At 39.4% G+C, this 25,348-nt stretch overlaps 2 protein-coding genes across 6 annotated transcripts in view; both read left to right on the top strand.

Moving 5' to 3' along the window:
• Window positions 1–14,346, top strand: part of CFAP54 (cilia and flagella associated protein 54) — a 140,205-nt gene extending 125,859 nt beyond the window's left edge. For 4 of the 5 annotated variants that reach the window (XR_015728925.1, XM_087873968.1, XM_087873970.1 and 1 more), the window contains 5 exons: window positions 16–189; window positions 744–850; window positions 2,644–2,809; window positions 11,449–11,526; window positions 13,118–14,346. Coding sequence is in view for 4 of the 5 variants with exons in the window: in XM_087873968.1 (XP_087730094.1) it covers window positions 16–189; window positions 744–850; window positions 2,644–2,809; window positions 11,449–11,526; window positions 13,118–13,237 (645 nt within the window). In the remaining variant the exon portion in view is untranslated. The remainder of the gene's footprint in view (window positions 1–15; window positions 190–743; window positions 851–2,643; window positions 2,810–11,448; window positions 11,527–13,117) is intronic. The other variant, XM_087873969.1, reaches the window with a different exon arrangement.
• Window positions 14,347–16,028: 1,682 nt separating this feature from the next.
• Window positions 16,029–25,348, top strand: part of NEDD1 (NEDD1 gamma-tubulin ring complex targeting factor) — a 45,060-nt gene continuing 35,740 nt past the window's right edge. Inside the window, exons 1-2 of the mRNA XM_034402918.3 lie at window positions 16,029–16,256; window positions 23,311–23,457. Coding sequence (XP_034258809.2) covers window positions 23,319–23,457 — 139 coding nt within the window. The 5' untranslated portion in view covers window positions 16,029–16,256; window positions 23,311–23,318. The remainder of the gene's footprint in view (window positions 16,257–23,310; window positions 23,458–25,348) is intronic.

Genomic DNA, 25,348 nt, shown 5'->3' with positions numbered 1-25,348 from the left:
TTATATAACTTTTAGGGAACTCTAGGATCATATGGAAGTTCTCAAAAAACACCATCTATGAAAAATACTTTTACTTCTGAGATAGACATGCATTCAGAGAACAAAGCAACCTGTACTCCTATGAAGGAACTTTGCGTGCAGTGGTACCTTCCCTCTTTGGAAAAATCAGCAAATGAAGAAGAGACTTTGGTATAGTAACAAACGAAATACTTTAAATATAAAGGACTGCTGTGCATATCCACTACATTTATTTGTTTGTTTATTTATATCCCAGCTTTATTATCTTTACAAATAACTCAAGATGGCAAATATATTCAACATGTCTATAGTGTCCATGTACATGATGCATGGTCCACATTATTTTTCTATTACATATAAAATTGATTAAAAGAAAAATTACAACAAGCAAGCAAGCAACTAAGAAAAAAAAGCTATTCAAGCAGGGTGCCAGATTTCTCAGGAGATTTGAAGTTTAAGCCTTTTCCAGTTGCTATAAGTGTCATCTGAATCCTTCTAGGATTAATGGGTCAGAGACCTGAGAGTAGTTGACTATTTGATATCATTTTAGTCATTGGCATATGATCCAGCAGAAGTTATCTGTTGGATGGGGAATCGGATAAGCATAAAGCTATATTACTATATATGGATCAGAAGGGTAACAAATATATATAGATCATGTTGTGGTTATTATTAAACATGCAATTTCAACAATAATATTAATCAAGTATTTCTCCTTTGTGCAGGTTTTGTTCATTTTTGCTTATAATACAAAAGCTGTCAGAATTATCAACATCAATTCTTTCAATTCAGCCAACATATACTGTGGTTATTTGTGGATCCCACTGAACAGGTAATTTAATTCGTTTTGTTTCTTGTATGTTTTATTTCATACAAAATGTGTGCCATGTTGATATTTGGTGGTCAAGTTTAACAAGCCATTTATCAATGATCAAAAGCAGTAACAAAATCAAATAACCAATGCTGGGCAGGAGCACATATGTGGCACATTCTCCATGGGTTGTAATTTCTATTTCTCCCCTAGCTACATTGTCAGTGCCCCAAAGCATGTTATCTGATAATCAAGGGTGACTTTTAGGGTGGTATGAGGGGAAAGTGGGAATTAAGTACTTTATCTACAGAATACTAATCATAAACTTTTGGATTCCAGCCAATGCATACTGAAGAAACATCTGTAGTGTTACATTGGGGAATTTAGAAGTAATGAATAAGTAAATTAGTCTGGAGATCAAATGTCAGAATATGACATTTATCAAATAAGAAATGAGAAAGTATTGGTAGCATCTATAAAACCAGGATTATTTATCAGCAGAAAGTCTGCTAAAGAAATAATTCCAGCAGAAGAATTTGAAATACTCATATTTTTAATATTAAACATAATCCAAGTTGTCAGAAAATTGTAAGACAACAAAATTTACACTTAAGACTATGTATAGTAAACAAATAATAATACAAAATAATACAATAATAATATTAATAATACAAAATAGTATTGTATTATTAGTTTCAATAATACAAAAATTCTAGTATATTTTTCCTAATTTGTGCTATAGATGCTTCCCATTTACGTTTAGAGAAAAAGCTTCTGTAGAATATGAGAACTCTGAGAATGTGAAAGTTTTAGATGACCATCAAATGTAGTAGTATTTATGTAGTATACCAGCATGTGGAAGTTGTTTTTTCTGTAGGTTAAAGATTTCATTTACACAGATGGAGCAGATGTTTCCACAGAATTAACATGTTAACAGGAAAGAAGCAATTTGGGAAAGGCTTGATACAATTGGCCCTGTAGGTGTAATTCTGTTTAAGTTGTTTTATGTGAGATAACTGTCAGTTCTTGCCTATGCAGAGATATCTCTGTACTGTCCATATTATGTTCTTATTAGAACACTCCAGCATATGTAGCAGAAATAGTATATTGCAGTCTTTATGTGCTTATGTTCAACTTGTAAACAGTGATCTGGTTCATGATCCAATCTGAATGGATCACTGGAAGCAAAGGTTTGTTCTTCCGAGCATTTGGGTCATGCTGGAGCCCATCATCTGGGAACTTCTCTCTCTTCACCAGAACCAGTAATCTGGTTCTTCTGTAGTTCTGAAATATACTGTATCTTCTCTTGAGATACTGATTTATCCTTGCCTACATATTTTGCTGTTCTGTTAAGTCACATTTCTGCTTCTGTTCACAAGCAGGATACTGTACTGTATCCCTTGCTGCACTCTCCTCACCCAGCTGATTACAATCATTCTGACTTCTATGTGATGGCGTTTTCATCTCCATTTTCTTGTCCTACACATACAGTATTTTCTCTTGAATTTTTCCTTCCTCTCTTCCTCCTTCTCCAACTTTTCTATGACTTGCTTCTTATATTCTGGAGTATTAGCATTTCCATTCTGCATCATTATCTGTAATTAACCATGACTATCAGGCCACAACCACATTGAATTCTCTTGCAGAAGCATTATCATAGGTAATATTTAAAAGTCTTCTCTCCTACTTTAAATGGCAGCAACTACAACAAAAATCTTGCCGTTTTAATCTTATTATTCAAGGTGACAGCTTACTCATACATGTACAATATCACTATAATTCTATTGTATAGCATTCATATTATATTCTTTTAGAGTTATTGCTGTACGTGAAAAATTGGCTGATTTGAAACAACAAGTTGAAATGTTAATACAGTCACAGATGACTGAACATACTGAACAGATTGAAATACAGAAAAGTTTACCTTCCAAAGGACTTGGAACTCATACAGGAAAGGTGCTATTGGATGAAAACACAAAGGTATCTAAACAATTATCAAAATCAATTATCTGAAATTATCAGAAATAATAGATCATGGATATCTGTGTATACAACATATAAAGACGGGCTCTTATTCATAGAACTGTTCTTGATTGGAATGTTCCTTTTTAAAGCATGACTGTTTTATGAAAAAAGCAGTAGTATCTCACTCAAGGTTAAAGAATCTCTTGTACTAAAAATGTGTTTGAAATGTTTGCTTGGAATTTATATGTATTTTTGTTCTAACAGAGGAGGATCATATTTTATGCTGTGTTTTAATATTTTTCAAGGGATAAATTTTATTTTACATCTATGTAACAGATTGGTAATAGTACTATATAATGTTTATATTATTCTGCTTTTTTAGAATTACTGCTATATTTTGATTCCCCCACATACTGATTTTATTGTTGAATATTAAACAAGCCTTACTTAAGAACAAATGGCAAGATTTCTGCAAAGTTCTTCCTCACTGATCCTTCAAGAGTTCTTTGAGAAAGTCAGCAACCAGATACATCATAAGGAGCCTAGTAATAGCTTTTCCAACTAACACATTTTATTAAAACACACCTTTCATGATCTGTAACTCACTTCATCAGATGCATAGAGCAGCTAGATTGATATAAGATTTAAATTGGAATGAGATGGAGAGTGGATAAGGGAGGGAAAGACAGCTTTGTTACGCAAATGCAAGTTACATATGACTCAAGTACAAGTACCTTATCAATCAAATCTCTGCTTTAACAGCATCACCACGTTACTGTCTCAACAGCACCTTTGAGTGAGAGATTGCTGAACTCACATACTTCAAAAAGTTTCAGCAATCTTAAAATCTTCACAAACATTGTGGGCTATTTAACCCATTTTCAGAATATTATATATATTGGGGGAGTTATTATGCTGCAAAGGTACTGTTTCTTCTTTTTCAAAGCCAGTGTAACCTAAAAAGCCATGTCAGCATTTTTGCAATCTTACACATTTTATTAACAATATACATTATATGCACATAGTTGTTGGTTAGAGACCAAAATTGGAATTGATAATTCCTTTGGTAAAGGAACTTTGCAGTCACTAAGTAGAAAATCACATGTCCATGGCAGGCTTATGATGTAACTTCACATTCAGTCATTAAGTGAATCACCACAGTTACTAATCAAAATAAGTTATTATTTTACTTCCACGCTTTTCATAAATTCTGCTTGTTGCAAGCCAGTTGGGGAGCATGCAAATGATAATCATATCAATCAATCACTTACCATTGTTAATTTCAAACAATTATTAAATGAGGCAGGCAGTAAACGAAAACTCTCTATGCTGTTTAGTATATAGCATAAACTATAATAATATAGCTGTAATTACTTCTACATAGCAAAGCTGAGGTGGTGTTTATCTGTTGTTTTGATAGTTTCAGATCCTTACAGCTTTTCTCAAGCAACTATTCTCATGTTCCAGGCAAGTCTCTAGGGGTAAAATGAACAAGGGTTCCATCTTTTTATATTTTCAGATAGCTGCCACTTGTTTTGTTGTCTTTTTTCTAGCAACTATTTTGCAAAGGAAGTTCTAGGGAGATGTATTCTGAACAGGATTAGTAACAGTGGTGAGATATCCTGGTAATGTAGAAAATGTTATCGGTTGCATTCTAGTCTGTCTGAAACTTGTGGAGCGTTTTAGAAGACAGATACAGGTCAATTCAGTGGTGGGATCCCCTGGTCCGGTCTGGTTCTATAGAACCGGTAGTAAAACCGGAGGGAGGATCTGCCCACCGGCCACATCATCATGGGTGATCTGCGCATGCGCAGAAGCTTCTGCACGTACGCTCCCATTGCGAACTGATAACAAAGATAAGTACAACCCACCGCTGGGTCAATTATATTACAGTAATCTAAGATGGAGATGCTAATCACGAATCTTTAATTCTTAAAGGCTGAACTCACATATACATTCAGATGCTAAAAAATATTGGAGTAACTTGCTTTTTTGTATATCTAAGCATAGAAATGTTAACTAATTCCAGAGGTTTAGGGATTACCAAGCACCATTAATGTATCTCTCTCTATATATGTCCATGCATACCATTGGACCCAGGGTTGAAATGCTCCCGGTTCAGACTGGATCGCCTGATCCGCTAGCGATGGAGATGGGTGATTCAGAGAACCGGTAGCAAAAATCCCTGCCCTCCTCCCCATTGCCCAGCTGAGCCGTGCAATCATCAGAGGTTTCTGATGATCGCGCTTCAGAAGCTTCTGATGATCGCGCGGCTCAGCTGAGATCATCAGAGGCTTTTAAAAGCATTTTTACTACAACCTCTTCGGCCGAAGAGGTTATGGAAAAAATGTTTTTAAAGGGAAATAAAGCCTCTGCCGATCAGGCAAGTCAGCTGAGATCGTCAGAGGCTTTAAAAAAAAAAAACTGAAAGCCTCTGCCGATCAGGCAAGTCAGCTGGGATCGTCAGAGGCTTTAAAAGCATTTTTTTTACAACCTCTTCAGCCGAAGACGTTGTAGAAAAAATGGTTTTAAAAGTTAAAAAAAAAAAAAAGTTGGCCACGGCCACTCAGTCATATTACCCCCCACCAAGCCATGCTCACAGAACCGGTAGTAACAAATTCTACATTTCACCACTGACTGGACCTAGTGGCTGCTTGACCCAAGATGACTGTTGGGTGGCTTACATTTCAAAAGTAGGAACAATAAAATGAAAAAGAAAAGAAAAAGAACCTGTACTTCTGGAAAAAAGACAAATTTAATAAACCAGAACAAAAAATTAATACAATTCTAGACAATAGCCTAGCCCAATGTTGCGATGGGGGGTGGGGTGAGCCAGGTTTTCAGAAATTTTTGGACGGATGTAAGGTGAAAGACATATAGATATCCAAGAGGATGCAATTCCAGATGGCAAGTGATGCAGCAGGTACATTTCCCGAAGCCTGATAAATGACATTGATTGATTGGATCTGGAGCATTCCACCTGATCTTACTATAAAGATAAGAGCCTGTAGTACAGTGGACTAAAGCACTGTTATTAACAACTGCAATTACTGCAAGTTCAAATCTCACCAGGCTCAAGGTTGACTCAGCCTTCCATCCTTTCAAAGGTAGGTGAAACGAGGACCCAGATTGTAGGGGCAATAAGATGACTTTGTATAAATATACAAAAGTATGAAGGCTATTGCTTAACGTATTGTAAGCCGCCCTGAGTCTCCGGAGAAGGGCGGCATATAAATTAAAGCAAAAAAAAAAAAAAAAAAGTCATTGGAGCACTTTCAGCTATAAACTGCTTCCCTTTCTGAGTAAAAATGGATACTGATTGAAGAAAGGGAAGAAAATTGTGGTGGGGGTGATAACCATCTTTGAAGGCATTTTATTGACAGCTAATTAAAGTTTAAAAAAATAAAAAAATCAGCACAGTCAATTAGAAAATTTCTTCATGATCTTTTACTGATAATCTGCAAAGTATTGTCAGACCAGTTGCTGGTTGATGAATGTTAAAGAAAAGTAGACATTTATTTTCAAAGGAGAAGACATTTATCATGTGACAGATTTTCTTCAATATCTACTCTGATATGATTAATGAGGCATGTGTTGGCATTTCATCTGATGGGTGCTGTGACAGCACAGACAACAGTTTTCTATTTTATTATTAAAATACTGGGTTTTGAATGGATGACAAATATTTCAGGTGGTAATATAAATATAATCAATTTAAATGGCAGTATTATTTTGTCAAAGCTAATTTAATTGACAGTGGAATATTCAGGTATTTTGACACTGAAAATGTGAATTTGAAGTGATTATATGAGTGCAAATATTTGGGCTGGTTTGTCACATTAGGAATAGTGAATTTTCATTGTTGAACTATAGAAGCTATTAATATTGTACAAAGACTAATCTTAGAAAATGGATTTTTCATTATATTTACAAATTTGCAGCTGTTTTAGGAACAATTCCATTTCTATGTATAATATGTATTTTTATTGTTCTGGTATTGTAGATTTATTTTAGATGAAGTTTATACTAAGAACCTAGCAATCAACTCTCCCAGATTTGAATATGTTTGTATTTGAATTAATGATCTTAGTATTTTTCTTATTCTTTCAATGTTAATGAAAGACTGAGAGATCAAGTATTAGTGTGCTTTTTTGTTCCATCATGGCCGCATCATTAAGGCTTATTATTAAATTAGATTTAGATACTCAGAAACTAAATACAAATATAATAGATTGTTGTAGAATTATTGCAAACATGTATGGGGAACAGGAGTTATAGATGCACTATATTTCTTACAAGATGGATTTCTTAAAAATAATGTACTTACTTGTTTTCATCAGACAAAATGAAATTATACCTAAATTATAATTATCAGGAAATTTGGGGTAATAACTTTTAATGAAGTAGTTATAGATGCATAATTGAAGAGTATAGCATAAGAAAAATTAAAAAATAAGCAATATAGTTTTTTCATTCTCGCTAGACTGATAGTAAAATCAGACTGTATTCATTTCAGTATATTAAACATTATAGTATTTGGAATTATCTTAGAGGAGGGGAAGGGATAGCCAAAACCTGTGCTACTAAGGATATTATGTCTTAATGACTGCCTCTGAATGCACTAGTGCAGTGATGGCGAACCTTTTCGGCACCAAGTGCCGAAAAGGGAGCGCATGCTTTGCGCGTGCACATCTGGGCAACCACCTGGAAGAGGAGCTGCCCAGGGTGCATGCACCTGCCCAAAAATGCACTTCCGGTTTAAGCTACTGAACTTCCAGTTTCAGCCAGCTACTCTTCTGAATTTCTGGTGTGCATGCCTGCACAACGATCAGCTGGCCAATGCTCATGCTCATTCAGGAAAACGGAAGACCAGCTCTTCCAGTTTCCGGCACTGCTGCATGCAAAAAGGCCAGCTGATCATTGCATGCACATGCATGCCAGAAACCCGGAAGAGGAATTTATTTATTTATTTATTTATATTTAAATTTATATACCGCCCTTCTCCCGAAGGACTCAGGGCAGTGAACAGCCAAAGGTAAAAAACACAGAATACAAAAATTTAAAAGCAGTTTAAAATATATTAAACAATTTGGCCCCACAATTAAAATACCCCATTTAAAATTAAAATTAAAATTAAACAATTGGAGGAGTTAGGCCAGCCCAGCTTGTTGAAATAAAAAAGTCTTGAGGGCCCGGCGGAAAGTTCGTAAATCCGGAATTGTCTGTATCTGCGGGGGGAGCTCGTTCCAGAGGGCAGGTGCTCCCACAGAGAAAGCTCTCCTCCTGGGGGCTGCCAGTTGACATTGTTTGACCGACGGCACCCCGAGGAGCCCATCTCTGTGGGAGCGTACTGGCCGGTGGGAGGCTCTCAGTGGCAGAAGGTGGTCTCGTAGATATCCAGGTCCTAAGCCATGGAGCGCTCTAAAGGTGATCACCAACACCTTGAATCGCACCCAGAGCACCACCAGAAGCCCATGCAGCTCACGCAGGAGAGGTGTTACATGGGAGCGCCATGATGCTCCCATAATCACCCGCGTGGCCACATTCTGGACCAGTTGGAGCCTCTGGATGCTCTTCAAGGGGAGCCCCATGTAGAGAGCATTGCAGTAGTCCAGGCGGGAAGTGACGAGGGCATGAGTGACCATGTGCAAGGAGTCCCGATCCAGAAAGGGACGCAACTGGCGAATCAGGCGAACCTGATAAAAAGCCTCCCTGGCCACAGCCGTCACATGTTCTTCTAAAGACAGCCGTGCATCCAGGAGGACACCCAAGTTGTGAGCCCTCTCCGTGGGGGCCAATGACTCTCTCCCAATAGTCAGAGATGGCACTAACTGACTATATCGGGACGCCAGGAGCCACAGCCACTCTGTCTTGGATGGGTTGAGCTTGAGCCTGTTTCTCCCCATCAAGATCCGCACGGCCTCCAGACACCGGGACATCACGTCAAGGGCATCATTGGGGTGGCCTGGGGTGGAGATGTACAGCTAAGTGTCATCAGCGTACTGATGAAACTTTACCCCAAATCCACGGATGATCTCACCCACCGGCTTCACATAAATGTTGAACAAAAGGGGCGAGAGGACCGACCCCTGTGGCACCCCACATACAAGGCACCTCAAGGTCGACCTCTGGCCCCCCGTCAACACAAACTGCAACCGGTCAGAGAGGAAGGAGAACCACCGCAACACGGTGCCCCCCACCCCTAATCCCTCCAACCGGCGCAGCATGATGCCATGGTCGATGGTATCAAAAGCCTCTGAGAGATCTAATAGGACCAGGACAGAGGAACAACCCCTGTCCCGAGTCCTCCAGAGATCATCAACCAATGCAACCAGTGCCGTTTCCGTGCTGTACCTAGGTCTGAAGCCCCACTGGAACGGATCAAGATAAACCGCTTCATCCAGGTACTGGGGGAACTGTCGCGCCACCACACTCTCAACAACCTTCGCCACGAAGCGGAGGTTGGAGACTGAATGGTAATTTGCTAAAACAGCCGGGTCCAGGGATGGCTTCTTGAGGAGGGGTCTCACCACCGCCTCTTTCAAGGCGTTGGGAAAGCAACCCTCTCTCAAAGAAGCATTGATAAACCTCTGGAGCCAGCCTCGTGTAACCTCCCGGGAAGCCAGCACCAGCCAGGAGGAACACAGGTCCAATAAACATGTGGCCGCGCTAAGTCTATCCAGAATCCTGTCCACATCTTCGGGGGTCACAGGGTCAAACTCCTCCCAGATAACACTCTCAAGACCTGCCTCCATCACCCCACCTGCATCTACCCAATCAAAGTCCAAGCCTTCCCGAATTTGAGCAATTTTGTCATGCAGATACTGCACAAAATCCTCAGCCCTACGCTCCAAGATGGAGCAGGGAGCAGGTCACCCTAAACAGGGTGGCCAGGCGGTTATCTGCAGACACAATAAGAGCGGAAAAATAATTTAATTTTGCCGTTTTTATCGCCACTAGGTAGGTCTTAATATGAGACCTCACCAGTGTTTGGTCGGATTCGGAAAGGCTAGCCCTCCAACTGCTCTCCAGGCGTCTTTTCCTGCGCTTCATTTCCCTCAGCTCCTCAGAGAACCAGGCGCCAGGTGCGATGCCACAATGGAGGCGACATGGTTCCGTGTGCCACTTTGGGCACATGTGCCATAGGTTCGCCATCACGGCACTAGTGCATGCACTAGTATTCAAGCATACTGATGTGTAGTTATATCATGATATACAAACACACCATATTTTCACCTAGATATACAGGAACAAACTCATTCTCTGCCTTTTCAGTGTACTATAGTAGATTTAAACTTTTCCTTTTTGTATTATAATATAATTTTGTGCCTCCTGCTGCTGGTTTCATTGGGAGACATGTAATTTAAACTGGGAAGACATATAAAATTATTTCCATATTGAGATTTTATTTCCAAAAATCTTTTATATAGCAGGCTAGGATGTTGCAGAAGAGCTGGGATACTGTGAATGCCATTTTTTCTCAGCACATTTCATGGCAACAGAAGAAGAGATGGGGAAAATAACACATTCAGGGAGTGAAATAAAGAAAATCCAAGGAAATGGAAGCAACAGTGGGATGAAAATTGTATAGAAAGAAAATTGTATAGAAGACTTTTGATATCTGATGACTAGAAGAACTCTGCTATTATAGAAATGTTTGAAATATTTAGAAATGTAAAGCATAAGAAAAAAAAATCTGCCTCTGCCTCCCAGCAATTTGCCTCTTTGCAGCAGACAGCAAACAACCTGGTCAGCTTCAGCACAGCCTGATTTAGCACAAGCAGCTGATTGGTGGTTGGATCTGCCTCCTGGAATACCACCGATCAGCTGCGGGGATCGCTGCCGCCCAGTGCCGCTGCCTCCGTGCACCCCATTTTCAGCTTCCATGCCTCCTGCTTCTGGCCCGTTCCAGGTGGTGGGGATTGCTGCTGCCGCCTATTCCCACCGGCTGGAACAGGCTGAAAATGGGACGTACAGAGGCCGAAAATGGGGTGCACAGAGGCGGCAATAGGTGGAAGTGGGATGGGTGGTGCCAATGGGCAGCAGGGATCTCCACAGCCTGGAACAGCTGATTGGTGGTATTCTGGGAGGCAGATCCAACCACCAATCAGCTGCTTGGGCTAAATCAGGCTGTGCTGAAGCTGATCAGGCTGTTTGCTGTCTGTTGCAAGGAGGCAAATTGCTTGGAGGCAGAAGCCGAAAGGTGGGGGCTGGTGGGTGGGCAGAGCTTCGGCAACATTAGCTCTATAAAATGCGCAGATATTTCCACCCACTTTGGGAGAGGGAATGCATCTTATAGTCTGAAAAATATAGTAATTCCTCAATTGAAGCAGACAAATCATGACTGAATGACTGAACGCAAATGAGAGTTGTAATGTCAGTTATCACAGTTCAGAGAAGAAAATGTTACACATCCACAATTCATGATCAGGAACACAATTTTCAACTAAAAACATTTGCAATGTCTTATTTCTATTTTACTTTTATTTTCCTTGGAATAGCAAGACTTGGTCTCCTAAAATTTTCTACTGGATAATTAAAAAAAACATCTTTTGGTTTTTAAGAAAATACTTTTTAACTTTGGCCAAACATGTTGACAGTATGATATGAGAAATTAAAATAAAGTAGTTCTTATTTTCTTATTATTTATTTAGGAAATGGTTAAAGTGTGCTTTTCTGAAATAAAAGCCTTGTTGTCTATCAGCACAGATCACTCTGCACCGCTTACAGAGGTAAATTATTTAGATTTTTAAATATATATTTTCTCAATTATAATTCTTTTCTAGTAGGTTTCTGTTATTGTATTCTGGAAAGCATATTTTTTAATATTCTGAATATGAAGTTATTTGTATGATTATAATTTTTGTTGTCTGGAATATAAACTCTTCTTAGGTAAAAGGGCACAATACATTATACAATATGTACATTTTGTCATGTGTTATATTAATAGTAGTGGATAATTAATGAAACATATTAGTGTATTAAATATTTTGTTCCTTCTCAGGTGATCTAAAAAAAGAAAAAGTTTTATGTATGCTTTTGTAAAGCACAATACATACTTGTAGCTTATTTGTTTTTATGTAAACTTGTAAGATTGGATCATAAGGTATCCATACAGAGAAGGACATGCTGTAATGGTGATGCCTTTAAGGCAACAGTCCCCAACCTTTGTGGCCTGGTAGCCTGGCGGATGAGGGGGAGAGGGGAACTGGGCCATAGCAGAAGGCCAGTGCTCCAGCCAGCCACTTACGTGGCCCATTCCTGAATAGGCCATGGCCCGTTAGTGGGGTTGGGGGCCCCTGCTCTAAGAGTACCACTGTGAGGTATTTTTTTTATTATCCCCCCCCCCCCCCGTATACTACAAGCAAACCTCACTTAAAATTCATTAATTCAAGAGGTTTACAATCCTCAAAATTCTGGCCATTGCGGTGGTTCAATGGTGACATGAATAAAAGTTGGACACACTTTGACCCACTCACATTTTATTTATTTATCCTGCCTTTATTATTTTTACAAATAACTCAAGGCAATGGAACATATCCTACACATCTTTCTCTTATTTTCTTCACAATCCTGTGAGGTGAGTTGGGCTGAGAGAGTGAGTGACTGGCTTAATATCACCCAGCTGACTTTTCATGGCTAAGGTGGGATTTGACCCCCAGGTAGAAGGGTGCAGTGGCAAGTAGGGCTGGACAGGGGCAATTGGCAGCAGAGGTGGCTAAAAGGACAGAGATGGGGTGGTGGATAAGCAGATGAGGGAACTGAAGAGGAGGCAGAGGAAGCTATCCAATCCCTTACCATAGGTTTATCAAGCCTCAGGGCTGGGAGGGACCAAAATTGGAATGGCTTGGTTTGGAGTGGGTCCTCAGTTAATGACTGGTAGAGTTTGGTTAATGGCAGCAGCGGGGAGTGGCAGGATTGCTGTTGGTAAGTGATGTGGTCATGTGACATCACTGTTCAAAACTGAATTGCACAGTGATGGAGGCACTAGTTCCAACTGCCATGGTAACTTTGAGGGCTTACTGTACTGTGTAATTCAGAATCAGTTCAGGGAATTACAGTGACAGGCAGATCTCTTTCCTAGTATGTATGTATGTATGTATGTATGTATGTATGTATGTACGTACTGTATATTAGGCAGATTTTTTTCCTAGTTTTCTGTAGTTAAGATCTTGTTAGAATATGTGATATTAACCAAAAGGCTGAGAATTGTTCCTAATAAAAATGTTCCTCTCAAAGACTATCTTTAGCTAAGATATTCAGCCACAACTTAATTCAAACACAAGCATATTGCTTAGTCAACGCTTTTTCTCTTTTTTCCAGATCCCATTTGAGATCACTCTACCATCAATAAAAAATTTAAGCAAATTGTTTGATCCCGCAAATGGATGTGTAATAATGGCAGGAAATGTTTTCAGCTGGATACTATCTCTGCTTACTTGAATGGTTTTTCAGCAGTAAAACTTGACATGTTTCATTTAATGATCGATTTGACAGCTTTTTGGATCAATATTCCATCACTGAAACAACTGGAACTCTGTTACTTGAAGCCTAGAACTGATTCATAAAAATCTTTAGGTTTATAAAATATTTTAAGTAGTAATAATTTAAATAATTAACATAGTCAGTTGATTTTTGCAATTTTTGTTGCTCTTGGTTTAGAAATATTATTTTTAGTGCTTCGTTTTATACATCTTGGTTTAATATGGTTTCAGTTTCATTGTTTTCTTAAAAAATAATGAAAATAAAACCAGTTAACACAGTTCTTTTGAATGCATTCTTAAATGAAAACCATTCCATTTAACTATATGAGATATTTTTCTATTTGCCTTAATTGTTTAAAAGTAATTATTTGGCACCAGATATGATATTCTTCCATCAATGTCTAGTAGCAATCAGTGTGTTGCAGCTTTTCATTGAATGTTTTATTTGTATTTCTAGTTACATGTGTATATTGTTAGAAATAGGATGTCAAAATACTGTAGAAGTGACACTTGCTTAATCTTGTCTATTACTTTTGGTAATATTTATTTTTCAAAGTTAGAAATACAAATATTATTTCCATTCTTCTCTTTTAGTTGCTATAAACAGCGAGATCGTTGCCTGTATATTTGTATCTGCAGACTACAAGAAGAAAGGAATAAAACCACATTCCTATTAATGCACTTGGCATAGGTGTAAAATAACAAATAATTAAAAACTGATAACACCACATTAACATCTATATATCAACTTAGTTTTCAAAGATTCAGTAAGAAGCAGGAGAAGTATTTTGCACTATTCTCCTGAGTAAAAAAGATGTATAAAAATCCCTTATTCAAACTACTCAGTTAAAAATGCATAACATTTCCTCATTTTCTCTTATTGTTTTTTATATCAAGCAAAAAGCTGCATTTTTGTGAAATGTACTATATTTTTACCAATACTGTGGATGTAAGGATGTATGAAAACACCATGTAATAAATTCAAATTATTAAATTCTGCAAGATGCTAGACTAGAGTGAGGCCTGCTTCCCCATTTTGCCTTCAATAAACATTTATTTAGGTTGCTCTTTCCTGTTCTGTTGCCTTAGTTATATTGGATCACAATTTCTACCAACCACCATCAACATTGCCCTAAACACTAGTAGAAGAAAAAAACTCGAGCAAAACTTCAAAAACATCAAAGCATTCTTCTCCCTTTGAATAACTGCCCACAAACAAGCCTGTCCAAAGACATTTTTTTTGCTGCCAGCACCTGCTATTTTGCAGGCTTGATATTGAAGCCCCCGTTTATTTCAGTAACAAATTGAGTCTAATTTCTCATATAGAATTCAAGGGAGGGAGTAGGGAGAAACATATTGCCATCTGTCTAGGCACAGCAGGTCTGTGTTCAGCCTCAAGAGAATCTGCATCATTAAAGAAGTTCTGTCAGCATCTCTTCAGTAATATGAAACAATGCAATATTTATTTAAGACGTTTTATATGGTCATCCATCTTAAGCCAAACTCTGGGTGGCTCACAGTCCCAAAATAAAAATAATATATGTCAACAGTGAAATAAAAAAAAAAAAAGACCTGGCACCACAGCTAAATTTTCCCATGCAGCCCACAAGTTTGTCCCACACTAATTTCACCCTACCCGGCAACTGAAGGAAAAGTCAAATCTTGAAATGCTTTTAAGAAGGCTAAAGGAGTAGGGAACTCGTCAAGGGACACAACATAGGGCAAAATGTAAAATGGCAGCATTTAAGGATCAGGAACATCCCTATTCGATCCAATGTGGTGAGTTGAGCTTATGTCCTCAGGGAAAGGTGGTCCTGCAAATAACTGGTTTCATACTATGTGGGGCTTTAAAGTTAATAACAATCCTCTTGCACTTGGAAGGAAACGAAGTCAGTGCAGCTTGTGTTATTATGGTGCAGTTATGCAGGTGCCCACCACTGCATGCTGCTACAATCTGGGTGATCCTCAAGGTCAGCCCCATGTAGAGTATATTGCAAGCAGGAAATAATCAAGGCATGAATGACCTTGAAAGGGTCCAATTGGCACATAAGGGGAATCTGCAAAGAACAACATAGCTGCTACCTGTTTTTCGAGTAAGAGCCACTAGTCTATGAAGAGAGTAGAGACCCAAATTGTGCACCAGTCAAGTATGGGAAAGCACAATCCAGAGTCAAAGATGATCAAGGCCTGAGGAGCCAAAAAAGCAAACGTCACCGAAGCCAATCGCTGGCTCCTTTAAAATTACAACCCATCATATTTTGTGAATGAGAGTTCACTAGCTGTACACAGCGTTGTCCTCTGTTGCCAATAGTAGATCAAACGAAAAGAGGAGAAAAAACGACAATGAAAACCTGCTGGAAGGTAGGTAGGGATGCCCAGATTTTATCACAAAGATTCGCGCATATGATGAAAGGAACTCTAGCTCCTCGAACGTTTATGCCACGATCCGTTAGTTTTTCCAATGCTCCCGAATTCTTCCATCACTTCTCCTCTCCTCCCGGGTGGCTCTTGCTTTCTTCAGAGCGCAGTGTAAGATTACAGCAAGCATTTGCAAAATAGGAGAAACGAACCCCGTGCCATTAAAAAAAGTTCTACCAAGACCCTTTTTACTCGCTCTCCCCATTTAGCAACACCTGCTCTTCGCTAAAGAAACGCCGTCGCGGGGACAACTTTTTCGGGCTAAGCCTCGCCTCCTCGCTTCCCCCCTCCCTCCCTTCGTTCCTATTTACGGCACACGAGCGCACTTCGCTAATTTTGCTCTTTCTCGGCTGCCGTAAAAGGGTGGGTAGCGGGCTCTCGCGGTGGCTGTTGGGACGGTCTGCTAAGTTGTAAGAAGCGGGGAAAAGTCGGCTCGAAGCGCTTTGGGTCGAGCGCGCTGGTTGCCTTGGTTTGTGGAAGGACAACGCTGGAAGGGAGGAAAAAATGACCCGGACTGGCTAAAAAGACTGTTATCCGGGGTGTCCCGGAGAAGTGGGAAGGTGAGGGCGAAGCGAGATCTCTTGTAGTCTGAAGCGGAATAGGTCGGGAGCCCGGCACGCCCTTTGCTTCGTCCTGGAGCTGCCGGTCGTCTGGGGTCCCTCCCTCAATTTTGGCTCTGGCTCTTCGCGGTCTCCGTAGTGACACAGCGGACCCTGACCGAGCAGGATTGGCCCCTGAGCTTCCTCGAATGGGAGGCAGGCAGCTTTAGGTGCGAAATAGTAACCCTGCGCCTCCCCGCTGGAAAGTCTCCTCCGCTGTTTCTCCTGTGCCCCAGAAACGCTTCTTTCTCCCCAGTTCTTTGTGTGTCTCAACTAAGTTGGTTTGGTTCAGTAGGGTTTATCTTTAGAAATGCGACTCGGTATGGATTAGGAATTCTGGCTATGGCTTCCTCACGTTTCTTCTACAGGAGGGCTCCCATAGAAGAATTGGATGGTTTGATTCACTTGACTGGCTAGGCAAGCAGTTACAATGAAAGGCTTCCACCGATATTTGAAAAGCTCCTGGAGCAACAAATGTCTTGTGTACTTTTTTAAAAAAAACATGGAGTTCAAATTTATGCGCTGTGTGGCAAATGTAAACAATACATGGAATTTAAAGCATTTTTCTTAATTTGTGGTGAACGTAATTTTACAACATTTTATACAGCCTATTTAATGGGTCATAGAGAGAGAAACGTATAACATTCCATCCATCCATCCATCCATCCATCCATCCATCCATCCATCCTGTTTAGTTCCAAAAACAGTACATTGTGCTGTTATTGTGCAGTCAAAAGCAGGCCACTCCTGGGCTTCATTCTCTGGAAACCTGCCTGTCATATAGATATGACGTATTTATGAAAATAATTATGAATTACTATCCACTTGATTATTTTCTTCAGAGCTTGCATCTAGAAGAGAATTAACTTTATTACATAAAACTGCAATCACTGAGGCATTGTCCTCATTCAATTTTTGACATGCAAGATGAAATGCCTCAACCCTTGTTGGGCTACATTTTTGTACCTTACATGGACTATAAAGTAAATTCTGACAAAAACATAATTTAAACCATCTAAATTATTCAATGTTCCAGATGTGGGTTTTTTTTAGCTTTTTATGGCATTTTAAAATTAGATAATTTATCTTGATTGAAGAATTATATTTGTGAATAGTTACTTGAAGTGTGTAAATGCCCTTTGCACCGGTGCTCTACATTGAAAAGTATGAAAGCCGCTCAATTACATTCAAAAGCATTCAGTGTTTCTTGGAATTAACGTTTTTAAATGGAAAGCTACAAGTCACTGATCTTGGATGATGATACACTTCTCCATTATAACATGGTTGCAATCTAAAATTCTTCTTGGATCCAGTTCCTGATTAATTAGCAAGGGACAGTTGTGGTCAGGAAGTCCCTTTGCAAAGATTTATCTGGTGTGCTAGTTGTGTTTCTTCCGGGATTGTGTTTCTTCTGGGATTTATCTGATGTGCTAGTTGTGCTTCTGGTATAATCTAGTGTCCTAGTTGTGCATCTTCGCGCAAATTCCCTTTGTATAGATATATCTGGTATGCTAATTGTGCTTCTTCCAGGATCGGGAATCCTAGTCACTTCATAGCTCAACTATTGCAACATGCTCTACATGGAGCTGTGTTTTAAGACCATTCTGAACCTTCAACTGGTCCAGAATGCAGCAATATGTGTATGCACATGTGATACCTCTATTCCATGAGCTGCACTGGTTGCCTGGTTTGTTGCAAGTATGATTCAAGGTGTAGGTTATGACTTATAAAACCCTACATGGCATAGGGCCTGGTTATTTGAGGGACTGCCTTTTTCTCGTGTGTCTGATTTGAGCCGATGGGATTGGTACATTCCAGGAGTGCTTGATTAAATAATGCCATCTATCAAGGCCCAGGAAATGTAACTTCTCTGTCACTGTTATTGCCTTCTAGAATGAGATTTCCCTGAGATCTAGGTGAGTCCCAACCTGTTAGGGTTCTAGAGGACCTTAAAGATCTGGCTGTTTTGTCATCCCTTGGCTTAGGATGTCTGGAGTTCTCTGCTGGATGTTAGATGTTGTTGGGATGCTCGAGAGTTTTGCAGGGTTTACTTGTTCTTTTTCTTATGTTTAGCTTTATTTTGTTCTTTTTAATTATATTGCCTGGTGTATAGTGAACCACACAGAGTTGTTTGAACCAGGTGTCATAAAATAAAATAAATCTGCCGAACACCTTTTTTGTAGGTCGAGCTTGTAATTTTTATGATTGTTTTTGATTGCAGAGTCTACTGCAATAACATAATGGTCTTGCCATTGTAGTATTCTTTTGAACTAGGTTTATGGACTGCATAGTGTTTGAGTCAAAATTTGTTATGACCCAGATGATCAAGGCAAGGCAGGCCTCTAGAGAGTCTTTTATTTTTCTCAATAAATGTTCCTCCAGTGGCCCTCCAATGACTGGTAAGGCTCCACTCCCATACTACCCTGAAGACAGCCATCCTTAGTCCACCAAACAATAGCCTCTATAGTACAAATAAAGTCCATAGAGTAGGAGCACACTCACAGGGCAAGATCCAGTGCACAAGACAGAATGCAGGCACAAGACAATGGCAGTCCTCAGGGCAAAGAAAAAGTCCAAGGTAGGGAGCAATTCCAAAGGCACAGCAAAGCAAAGGGCCAAAAGCATAAGACAAGGGCAAGGTCTAAGACAAAAGGTGAGAAGCAATCTTCCAAAGAAGGCAAGGCCAATGGCAACAGGCATAAATCGAAGCCAGGGGAGTATAAGCCAAAGCAAAAAAAAAAAATTGTTCCTTACAAAGACTAACTCCCCATGGATAACTCCCCTCCAGGTGTTCCTTATGAGGAGGGGTGGGGTGATCTTCTCCCAAGTAGCCTTGCATCCTTTCTCTGAGCTTGCCTACACTCCACTCTCTGTGTCCTTGGATCGAGTTGAGGAGGCAGCTGTTCTTCATCAGAGGATATCTGCCTATCAACCCCACTGCCTTTCTCTGTGAAAGCAGGCAGCTCTCTGCCTGGTCGACCACCTTCCCCAATGCCTGAGGTGGCCTGGGATAGCCTCGTCCTCAGCCCCTGGCCTCTCCAAACATGCCAAGAGAAATGTGCCATTACTGTCGGACGGTCCTGGTTCCAACTCCTCCTCTTCCTCTGAACCGGGCTCTGATGGAGCCATGACAAAATTTAATGTAGATTATCAACTATTTGTGTGCTCTGTTTGTTCAGTGCCAAAACCAAATTAGCAGTTTATTTCCATAAAAGCAAAAGCATAGTAAAAATCTAAAACCAGAATTAATACAAAATTCTATTGTAATACAGTTTGCACAATTTATGATCATTTCTTCCTTCCAAAACATGTTTTTAATAGCTTCCTGAAAGCCAATAACAAAAGTGTCAGTTTAATTTCAAGAGGGGATTCTATTTCACTATATGGGGTTGCAACTGAAAAACATAATGAAAAAGCAGACCTATTAAGTATCTCAGGGCCAAAACATGTAGACCTTGTACATTAAACCCAGCATTGACTTTTATCTGGAAATGTCTGGTAATTAGTAAATGACCACAAGGCAGGCATTGTATGATTATAGGGACTTTGATTTGCTAATATATAGGCTGCTGCATTTGAATCAGTTATAGCTTCTGAGTGGTCTTCAGGGACAGCCCTGTGTAGGATATGTTGTAGTAATCTAAGCAAACTCACATGATGCCAATGAGTTAATGCAGAAAGAGTAACTCAGCCCAGACTGGAGTGCAGCTGGTGCACCAAAGAGAGCTGGCAAAGGACATCTGGCCATGGCCTTATTTTGCACTATTTATGAGCTCATAATGACCCCAAATCCCTGACCTGCACTTATAGGAGGAGTCCCATCATGTCCTTTTAATGGGAAATATGTCTGTGCGTTAATCAAGAGCTAAAGTAGAAAATGTTGCCACTGCTGTTTCATCTGTATTATTTTTCTATATAATGGTATTGACAGAGAAATTAAAAAACATTATACCTTTTGAAAGGGGGGGGGGGAGAGAAAGAACCTACTTTATATTTTCAGAGTTTGAATGCTCTCTCCTTTTTGGCTGGACTTCCAAGTAACTTGACAAGCAATTCTTTTAAAAGAGTGTCCCCCCCCCCATCCTTGAGATTTTGTACACAGTCTATGAGATTTTGTGAACACGGGATACATTTTAAAAAAAAAAATAAATCAGCCTTGATACATTCACCTACATTTTTTCCTTCAAAAATTCTCTAGGAGCTTTGGGAGTAAACAGTGCAAGCAAGCAGCACAGCGGCTTTCATCCTACAGAAATATTTCATGAAGTTTGACACCCATGTCACAGGATTTCTTTGTAGTTCTTTCTATAGACTCATTGAACCATTTAGATTTAAACAGAGTTGCTATTCATTTGTTTTTAGGCATGCAAATATGAGTGACTTTTGGGAATGTATTTGTAACCTTGAAAATTACTTTTAACAAATTACTTTTATTATACTGTTACAAGGCTAACGCTGATTCATTTTTGAATCATTACTACTGCATGAATGACCCTGCCTTGCCTGCTTCCAGTCTGACTAGCAGCACCAGAAGGCATTCACCTTTCAGATTATATTCTTACTTCCATCAACTAGGACCAGTCAAGAACTGCTGAAGTCATAGAGATTATTGGTAGGAAAAATCCAGCCTACTCCAAAACTGGAGTAGGAACACTGGAAGGTAGCTCTAGTCATAGGAAAGGAGGGGGTGTTTGAACCATACTGGGGAAATGAGTCTATTGCATGCTAAAACTGGGTAAATACAGTTGCCTCTTGAAAAAAAGCACCTTTGGGACAACCATGACCTGGATGATTGAGACTCTCCATAGACATTCCCATCCTCTTCTTCATTAATGAAAGTGGTGCTTTATCCAGGTTAACATGAGAAGTGTGGCTTTATTCTGTTGTACTGACAAATCAGGTGTTGCTTTTACTAGAGGATAACTAATACTTTATCCTTTCCTCCCCCACAACCTCTCAAAGTTCTAGGATGAGTGGAAGGCTGAGATGCAGAGAAAAATATAGATTTCTATTCATGGAATAGAATATAAGTATTAATGTAAAAAATAAATGATCTGTCTAATATCAGTAGCATTTGCGCTAAATTACAGTGAAAAGAATTTTTCTGAGAAATTTAACAGTTGGCCCATTTGTTGCATCACATATATTATACTAGCTGAATACGTGTGCTCCACTATGAAACTATGTGATCAGGCTTGATAAATCAGCACTTAAAGTTTGAAAATTAATGAGTAGTTACGATCGGCCTCTCCTCTCCCCTTCTCTCGTTCAGGCTAGTCCCACAGAAGCCTCTCCTCTCCTCTCCCCTTCTCTCCCTGAGGCTGGCCCCATAGATCCTCTCCTCTCCCCCTTCTCTCCCTGAGGCTGGCCCCATAGATCCTCTCTTCTCCCCCTTCTCTCCCTCAGGCTGGTCCCACAAAAACCTCTCCTATCCCTTTTCTCTCCCTCAGGCTGGCCCCATAGATCCTCTCCTCTCCCCCTTCTGTCCCTCAGGCTGGCCTCATAGATCCTCTCCTCTCCCCCTTCTCTGCCTGAGGCTGGCTCCATAGATCCTTTCTTCTCCCCCTTCTCTCCCTCAGGCTGGCTCCATAGATCCTATTCTTTCCTCTTCTCTTCCTCAGGCTGGCCCCACAAAAGCCTCTCCCTCTGGCTCCACAGAGGCCTCTCTTATTCTACCCCCTTCTCTCCCTCAGGCTGGCCCCATAAATCCTCTCCCCTTCTCTCCCGCAGGCTGGCCCTATAGATCCTCTTTTCTCAGGCTTTCTAGCCCCTTCTCCATGAGGCTTGCCCCACAGAAGCCTGTCCTATGCTATCCCTTCTCTCCATGAGGCTTGCCCCACAGAAGCCTGTCCTATGCTATCCCATTCTCTCCAGAGTTATTTTCAAGTTGGGAGGGGGAGTAGAATGTCTAACTAATTAGCATCAGAGTGTGTTATAATAATATAGGAAATACTAATGCTCTGATGGTCATTTTGAAAAATCGTTTCTTAGTGAGCACCTAGAATCCAAGAGGGAATATATGTTCCCTCTTGGACATACCTACCTTTTGTAGGTATGTTGTAGAACATACCTACAAAATTTGAAGTTTGTAGGCTTTACGGTTCTGGAGATTTTGTGATTAATGTGTGAGTGGTTTTTGCTTTTATATATATAGATTAGAGCAGCAGCCAAATGAATGAAGCTGAAGGAGGGATATCTGGAAGCCTCCAATATGATTATGCTCTGGATCAATATTCTGTGACCAAAGTCTTCATATTCAGTCTACCTTTCAAAAGAAAGTTTTATAACATAGAGTAATGTGTGAATGGACAATGAGATTATCTAACAAATCATACAAATGAACCATGAGTTATCATTATATTTAAACTCAGTCGTGGTTTGAATGAACATTTATTGATTTTTTTTAGCAATTATGTAAAGTGATTGAATTTGTTTATAAAGAAAAGGAAAGACATTTTTAACTAGCACCATGAACAGACTTTTTGTAGTTTTATTTTGTTTGGTAGTATTTCTTTCCTGAAACACTTGATGTTCCCCAATTTAGCAGGTTATAAATGTAGTGTTTATAGAGAGATTTAGCAACTCATTAGTTATCAAATTTGGCTCCAGTTCAAAGATTTTTTATTCACTTTTTTCCAATTAACTGTTTTTAGAAATTAAATTTTGGAAGCATTGGAGCGTAACAAAAGTAAGATCATAAAATATTTTTGTTGAATATTTGACATCTTTTTGCTGTTATTAATGACAAGAATTTATGTTTAGGTTTATTAATCTGAGATGATAAGGTTTATGGTACTTGTTTATAATTGTATGTGCCCCACTATATCGTGGCAATAAAAAACATGTCTGTTGATAATATCTGGCAACAAATGTATGTCACAACTTGTATTAATTTTATTTATACTTTATAAGTTTATCGTTCTCTCACGTACAACAAACCACATTTTTTTAGTTTGTCAGGTAGAATAATATTTAATTAAAACATATTTGTAATAATTTTAATTTTCCTTTACAGGTGTAGAGATGCAGGAAGGTGTCCGTTTTGCTTCTTCAGGAGATGATGATGTTAAAATATGGGATTCGTCTTCTATAACTGTTGTGGACCAGTTTAGTCCACATGCATCTTCTCACCCAGTTAATTCAGTATGTTGGGGTAGCAACAGTATCCTTTGTTGTTTCAGTATCTGAAACTGTATTTCTGTATAGTATACTGATTAATAGCAATTGTCCTAATTGCTTTTTTATGACACCTCAGATATGGCCATTCAAAATTCTTTCTACAAGGAATTCCATATCTCAGTTGTTGCCATTGGCAAAGGAAAAAAGAATTTATATTAAAGTGAATTTTCTCTCTCTTAAACAAAAATACAGGTAGTCCTTGAGTTACAACAAAACTGTTTGAAGTTATGGCAGCACTAAACAAATGGTATTTATACCTGGTTCTTGAAGTGACACTTGTTGCAGTGTATGATAAAAATTTAGGGACTTAGCGCTTACGACTACAAGAGTACTTCAACTCCCGCACCTGCTTATTATCCCCTCATCTCTGCCTTTTGGTTCTCTGCACTGTTATATCTGGTTGCTTCATGCTCCTCCACTCCAGCCCACCTTCACCATCCTCTGGCTCTCACTGCTGACCAAGCACACCTGGCCTGGCCTTGGCAGCTGCTAGACACAGAAGGCTTTCTTCCCAAAGACTTGAGCTGAATTGTGCTTCAAAGGCTTCCTGCAGCCCCAAAGCCACAGTGTACCAAGAAACCCCTGAGCCACAAGATAGCAAGTAACCCAAAGCTTCATGGTTCTGGAGCTGCTTGCTGTCTTACAAGGCACAGTGCAGGTTCGACAAAAGGACAAGAAAGTGGGGTGGAGTTGAAGGGAAAGCAGTCCCTTATTTGGAAAAACTGAGGCTTGTACTGGGAGGAATCAAGAAGCAATGGCTTGGCTGGGGGTGAGCCCTCAACTAACCAGTGGAGTTTGTAAAACAATGGCAAAGGGGAGTGCTGGGGTTACTGTCACTAAGCAATGCAGTTACCTGACATTAAGCTTTATGTCTACATAATTTAGCAACAGAAATTCCATTTCCAATTGCCGTCATAACTTGAGGATTACCTGTATAACTATTTAACTTCTGTTCAGAGCTCTGAAGAAGCCACATACTGTATATTAGAATATGTCCTTAAAACATTTCCATGTTATTTTCCATGCTTTTGTTGTCTTGCAAAACTACTTTAGATTATGAAGGAAATAGAGTAGTGGCCTTAACAACAATAATGACAAGAACAAACTCCTCTAAGTGCTTCGCACATGCTATAAAACAGAATATATAAATGATATATGAATGGATAAATGAATAAATAAAAGGTTAATTCAACTGTCATTTTAGCTGTTCATACACATTTCTAATTTGAGTAATTCATTTAGGTGGAATGTTATTTACCAGGTTTATTCAACCATATTTGATAGAGTCATATTGTTGTGTTATAGCAATATCAAAGAATGACATGGACGGCCTGTTCAGCATAGAACTGACATGTCTGGATAAAGTCTTACTTTCCCTCTCGTTCAACTTGTTGTTTCTTATGAATGAGAAGGATATTCCTTGATATTGAAAGTAAATATTTTTTACAGTATCATTTTTATTATTTGGTTTGGATAAAATTTATGTAGTAACAGTTTTCATGCCAGGAGAGGGTTTATTTATAAAATTATGGTAGTGAGCCCTGTACTTAATACAAGACATATCTAATAATTTAGAAATGCTTTCCCAATTTCTGTAGTTTACTTGCTTAGCATAAACCACTTGGAAATAATCTGCCTCCTTAATTGCCAGACATTTTCTGGTTACTTTTGTATACCTGAAATGCCAAATGGTTGTTGTTAAACTAATGGAGAACAGGAATATTGCACATTGAAGATGGCCTGATTGTATGCAGAATTAGGGATGGCTAAACCTTCTAAAATTAGTACCATTCTAAATGAATGCTACCTGGAAACAAGTAGGTTGCCAGAAAAACAACCTACTTGTGTCTTGGTATCATGGGTTGCCATGGGTT

The sequence above is a fragment of the Pantherophis guttatus genome, chromosome 7, assembly GCF_059756535.1.
Source record: "Pantherophis guttatus breed Tessera chromosome 7, ASM5975653v1, whole genome shotgun sequence".
Taxonomy (NCBI): Eukaryota; Metazoa; Chordata; class Lepidosauria; order Squamata; family Colubridae; genus Pantherophis; species Pantherophis guttatus.
Note: the sequence above shows the minus strand (reverse complement) of the source record. Positions and strands in the feature narration are given on the sequence as shown.